Source organism: Homarus americanus, unplaced genomic scaffold (genome assembly GCF_018991925.1).
Source record: "Homarus americanus isolate GMGI-L3 unplaced genomic scaffold, GMGI_Hamer_2.0 scaffold45698, whole genome shotgun sequence".
Classification (NCBI taxonomy): domain Eukaryota; kingdom Metazoa; phylum Arthropoda; class Malacostraca; order Decapoda; family Nephropidae; genus Homarus; species Homarus americanus.
In genome coordinates, this window is record NW_024735554.1 from 69,642 (window position 1) to 76,087 (window position 6,446).

General features: G+C 38.1%; 1 protein-coding gene across 1 annotated transcript; it reads left to right on the top strand.

Moving 5' to 3' along the window:
• The first annotated feature begins 222 nt into the window (after positions 1 to 222).
• On the top strand, positions 223 to 6,174 carry LOC121871285 (glutamate receptor 1-like). Its single transcript, XM_042373504.1, has 7 exons — positions 223 to 309; positions 964 to 1,127; positions 2,012 to 2,226; positions 3,117 to 3,272; positions 4,628 to 4,731; positions 5,404 to 5,558; positions 5,685 to 6,174. The coding sequence occupies exons 1-7, from the start codon at positions 227 to 229 to the stop codon at positions 5,750 to 5,752; spliced, it is 945 nt and encodes a 314-aa protein (XP_042229438.1). The 5' UTR covers positions 223 to 226; the 3' UTR covers positions 5,753 to 6,174.
• The last annotated feature ends 272 nt before the right edge of the window (positions 6,175 to 6,446 follow it).

The window sequence follows — 6,446 nt, forward strand, 5'->3', positions numbered from 1 at the left end:
ATAACATTTTATGCTCATTGTTAGAACTGAAAATTATTTTTCTAATAACATTTTTCCTTCAAACGCTCAGTTATTTATGATAATGAATATTTATTTCTGATGCTCAGGTAGACGCACAAGAGCCTTACATATGGACCAACAATCTGATCTTGAGAGTCATGTTATCTTTTATTATCGTCTCCTACATAAAATAAATAAATACACTTTTTGGACACAGGTATGGTGTATGATCTTATTGGCGCTGGTGGTGGTGTTCGTGGCAATGGTGTTGACTCAACTAACCCAGGCTCGACTCCAACGCCGTCTTCAGTAAGTTTTATGTCTGATTTTATCTCCTTGGTGCAGGTGGAAAAAAAGGTCCTTCCACACACTGTTTCGCACCACTAAGATAATGAAGTAGGTAAAATCCCACCAAATCAAGGGACTTTAAATCCAGACAACCTTAAAGGATAAGGCGGGTTAAATTAGGTTTGGTTAAATGTTATGTTTGGCAATCATAAGTCAGGTAGTTGAAACTTGTTTTCGTAACACCACCAAAACTACCAGTCTTTCTATCAGATCTTGCAGATTCCTCCTATTTGAATATAAGACGAATATAATATTCGCATTACTAGAAAGAGGTTACACCACTTGCTCTTTCTTTTCACGAAATGACTAATACAGCTCATTAAGTTTCATTATTATATTGAGACGTTTGTGCCGTTCTGAGATCTCTACTACGGATCTTCAGGACTATAGTCATTGAAATAAATTGTGAAGTCATTTCTTTTAGTGTGTAGTGGAGATATACAGTGTACATATTTTTACTAAGTGTATAGTCAAGGTACTTTTCTGAGATGTTTTGTTTAAGTGTAGAGCTGAGATAATTTGGTTAAGTGTGTAACGGCAATAAATTAAACAACAAATATACAACAATAAGATTAAATGGATAACGATTATAATAATATTTCTTTGACTTTTCAGAGAGATTAGTCTGTTGGGGATCACTAAGGAACAGGGAACGAAAGGATCAAGAGAGAGAAAGAAGGCGGGGGAAAGACAAGACGAGGCAGGACGAGTGGGAGAACTTGTTGACGACCGTGTGTGGACCTCCTGGCAGTGGTCAATGGCAACACCCCTGGCTCAGTGTTAGTACTACATCTTATCAGCCATTTCCTTCTTTTATTAAAAAACAAATGAAAACTAATTTTATCTCAGACATTTGCCTAATACCGATAACTTGAGTATTTTTTTTTGGGGGGGGGGGGCGTCTGACGATCATATAGAGAAAACCTAACCTAACTTAACCTAACCTTACCTAATCTAACCTACTTTACGTGTAATTTGGCTATCTTATGGTGGTAAATGACGTCTTAAATGAAATAGCAAATTTTATCATCTTATATTTAATTTCCTTAATTTCCATAAAGATATTTATTCCATCAGTATATGTTATATTTTTCCTACATTCAATAAACGCATATAAACAACATATCTCCCTATGCAACGGTACAGTTGGTAATGCTCCAGGTTTGGCAAAAAAATTAACATGGAGAACATGAATGTTTTCTCCACAATAAAGAAAACTGGATACAATAACGTTTTATTGGTTTATCCCAATGTTACCTAAAACTACTCGTACATATAAAATATCAACATTGACAGACTGTGGATACATTACAGTACTAAACAGGACCTTTCCCTTACCCTATGCCCGTCGAAAAGAACAACTCGCGTACAAGGCCACCGTACAGCAGATAGGAGGCAATGATGTTTTATTTTGCAAACTGTATTAAAACCATAGCCTTGCAAGAAATGCTTTTATTCAGAGATAGATGTGTCATTCCTGGAATTTTAATGCAATGTGATCAAACAAAGGGTTACCACATCTCACAATATGTGCCAACCACTGCACCAGGTGGAACTGTGGCCGACTGTGCGTAAACGTGCGTTTATGTGTACTGAGGGCGAACACGTTAGGGTAGTGGAAACGAACAGGTAATAGGTAATGAGAGCATGGTTTCTCCTGCAGCGTCGCCATGGAATCCAAGGGGCATGAGCATACGGGTGGTGGCGGGTATATGGTTATTGACAGCACTGGTGATAAGCTCAATCTATCGGTCTAACCTGAAGGCCATGTTGATTTTGCCTAAGGTGAGCCCTCCCTTCACCAGCCTTGAGGAGCTCCTCAAAACCTCCATCCCCTGCTACGTCCTCCAGGGCACAGTGCTGCATGGAGAAATTCTCGTAAGTAAAATAATTATCAATTCCTTCTCCATGACAAACATAATTATTATCATTATTATTTATTTAATTTTTTTTTGGGGGGGGGTGTAGTTTCGAAGTAATCCATTGAACCATCTCTGAGAAATATCTGTCTTCCCCAACTGGCCAAAAAAACCTACAAGGATATATATGACGAAAAAAAAGTCTCAAAGATTATTAGTTCGACATGGACCTGAAGTATGTCAACTGGCCTTCATGATTTGGTTATTTAAGCAATTAATTACATAGTTTAATGCCTATTTCTTCTCCTTCAACTTACTTAGAGGATGCACTTGTCAATGCGCTTAGTGTATTCTATGGACAATCTTACCATATGATACTTCAAAGATCATCTAAACTCGGAACGCTTCTCTAAGATACATTTTCTTATGTTATTCCTCTAATGTGACATGGGAAAGATACATACCCTCAACCTTAGTTATTGACCACCACAAATTGATCCTTGCCACATTTGTGAGAGGGGGTGAAACAACGTTTGGTAAGTTTTCTTTTATCGGTGAATACTCAATTAGTCGACTCATTAATTTACACACTTTCTTCTTCTCGAGGGTTGGGGGAAGTACAGTAAGTGTGTTTAGTATGATCACAACACTTTCTCAGAAATGTCGTCGCGCGACTCTCCTTGGTAAATCATTGACATTAGGTTATAATTAAAGTATCTTTTCAAAAATGTCATCCTATTTCTTGGTTATTAAAACCTTGTTTCTGAGATGATTAATGTTTGTGGTTTGCCACACTAGACTCTAGAGGGAGATTAAGTTTTTCTATTAGATTGGTTGAGCAAATTTCTAATTGTTGGAATGAAGTTTTTGACATTATTATGTGGTGAAGATAAATTGGTGCTTGCGCAGACGGCGGAGCCCGGGAGTCATCTGTACAAACTCAGGAAACAGATGATATCTCACGTGGACGTCCCTAGAGCAGTGAAAGATCTTCTTCAAGGAAAACACGCAGCCCTTATCCCTCTCACCTCTCACTTGAACATTCAGCACAACAACTTCTTACGGGTGAGTATCTTTTTCAACAAGAATGTTTCACATTTTTTTAAGTAGATATTAACCTTACAGTATGTGCAGAATTATGTCACACGTTTAATTTGTATGTGTAGACGTAGAGAGGAGAGATCTTATAGTATAGTTACAAGTTACCTTTTATGACAACAACTTAGTCATCTTTTAAACCCGAGTCATCTGTCTCTTATCTAGTTACTTCATAATGAGGGAAGTCGGAGCTATAACCAAAGATGCGACGGACTAGATTATTGGGAATGTGTTGATGATATTTCATAAGAACTCCCAGCAACATGTATAGAGGAGAAAATGCAATAGATTCCACAAGAACATAATTATTCCTCTGCCAAAGAAACCAAGTGCAATAAGAATGTTTAAATCATCAGACAATCAGCTCTGAGATGCGAGATTAGGTTTAGAAGGCGGCGGTCAGCAAGGAATACAATACCGGCAATAAGAAAGCAGTAGATACTGTAATGTGGTTGATATTCTTCAAGTGCAATAGTCGAAATAATTCAGGTATTTGGAGTACTTGGGAAGGAAGAATGGAGAATATGATGCAGTGACCAAGCCTAATATTGGGGTGACTACGGAAGGTCAGACTTTACTTTTACTTTAATTACTTTTATCCTCTATGCCACTGATCGGCTCGTCAGCCGCTTGGGCGGTCGATCACGTCTCTGTTACGCACTGGCTCCTGAAACTATCTGTACCTGATCAAGTCTAGTCTTGAAAGAGCTCACACTCAGTGCCGTAACAACACTCTCTGGCAGGATGTTCCAAGAGTTTACAATTCTAGCTTCAAAAAAGTTTGCCCTGACAGTTTTCTGGACTTGTGGCATCTTCAACCTGGCGTTCGCCAGCTCCAAGTATGTACTCTCGACTGAGTAGTACCCTCTGAGATGTTTAGAAACTTACATTAAGTCACCCCTTGCCCGCCTCAGCGAGAAACTTAAAGAACCATGACGTCAATTTGCCAGATTTTTTTTTTAAATATGTGTTTAGAGAAAATTAGATAAAGCAGGAATGCATAACAATAACAAACGAAGTCGATCCTTAGCAAACAAGATAAATACTGAACTTGATCAGAGTGAGAAAGAAAAGGTGGGTAAGGAACATTATTTGAGGAGGAGAAGAGGTAATCACTACAGGAGCACCAAGAAATATGATGGCGAAATAATTTAAATGTTATCAGAAAATGTGATGAGAAAGTGATGAACAGGGCAGAACAGAAACAGTTGTTGCTTCTTGGCTAACAACCAACGATGACGACGATATTTTAAACTTATTGAGTACAGTCGAATAAGTTTTATGAAGTATAAAACAGAGATAAATGAATTTTTTTCTTACAGACAAGAACCTGTTCTATATACATGAAACCTGCGGATCTCAGCAGCTTCCCTCACCGGTATCTCTTCCCCAAAGGTTCGCCTCTCGTACACAAGCTCAACCCCCTGTAAGTCACACTATTTCACAATATTACTTTCAAACCTAATAAGTTGGAGAACGTGGCCCCCTTAACACCATAACAATTAATTAATGACTCCTGTGGTAGATATAATTGACTAGCCATATCGTCTACAATTGAGAAATGGTGTTAACATTTGTTTCTTTTCATAAATTTTATCTATAGCCCAACTCCACACGTTGTTATCATGATATCTGTGAAATATGAAGTCTCTGTATTGAAAATATTGACAAAGGGGGATGTTGCAAACTTTTTTTTTCCAAACCTCTACATTAATCTACATCAGTTCAGTTTGGATAAATTTTGTTCTGTTGTTTTGCAAATATTTAACCATATGTAGAGAAAAGCAATTGCATGTCCTCGGAATATGTGCACTGTATTGCTAGCTAAGTCATTATCATATAACAGTTCAGGTGGTGTTCAGTGAGTGCCCTAAAATCAAACAAAAACTATAATTTTTCCAGGGGAAAATTAACACTGGAACACCATTATATGTCATCTCTGATCCTGAGCATTATATTGTTTTATGTAACTGGTGAGTGGTCACTTACAACAACCTGTACAGCTGATAACCATACCACGAATTTACCCTGTACTGTTTTTGAATTAATAAAAATAAGTGAAATCTATTCACATGTGACGAGTGTGTTCTCTGCGCAGATTAACGAGGCTGAAAGAGTCGGGTGTTCTGGACTACCTGTACTTCAGTGATATCTACCACGGCATAAAATGTCTTAAGACCACCACCACCACCACACTGCTCAGACCTCTCGAACTGGGTGACTTCTATGGCGTGTTCTCTCTGTATGGTGGAGGTGAGAGCGTCCGTGCATACACACACACACACAGTATATTTTATACTAATTGTACTGATTCTTTCAAGAAATTTATTTTTACTCATTGTTTTATTTTATTAACAGTTAATTTATTTTCTTCAACAGGAATGTTGATTGCTGGTTTGACATTCATTCTGGAGCTGATCGTAGGTGTTCACAGACACAATGAGTAAGCTGTCGTGCTGGTACACTCAAGATTCAGCACTGGCACTTCCTCTCCGTATTAGTGCATGTAGAATTCAGCCGCCACATTGATGCACTGAACTTTAGAGGACACATTGGCGCCCCAAGATGAACTCTTCTAATGAATACTGCATTGTCAGCCCCGGGTCTACCACAGTACCTGAAACCTTTCCAATTTCCTGTTAATCCGTCCACCTGCAGGCCCAACTAGGGCTGTAATGTCCATCCTCTTCGTTTTCTAATTATTGTAATGGTGTATAACCTGGCGCTGTGCCGTCTCCTCCACTATGTCTTCTGATTGGTTGGTGTATTGTTGACTAACGTTATAACAGTACATTCCTTATATGAACTAATTTAAGACAATAAAATAGCACCAGCATTAGTGCAGATTTTACTAATAAGCTCTAGTTATACTGAGACTGGATTCTATGATGTTCCTACTGTCAATTGAATTACAAGGTAATATTGAGGAGGCATTATCCCAGTCAATGCAATGCGTATTATCCCTCAAATGAACAAACAGAGCATTGGATTCCTGGCCTGTCCTAACACTATATTTATGTTGTTTAAGTCTAGTTACAAGATCTTTACCTGTCTGGCCTAAGTAAAACATATTACATTCCTTGCAAGGAACCTTATAAATGCAGCCACCTGTATTGTTGAGGAGTTATTGATTAACATTTG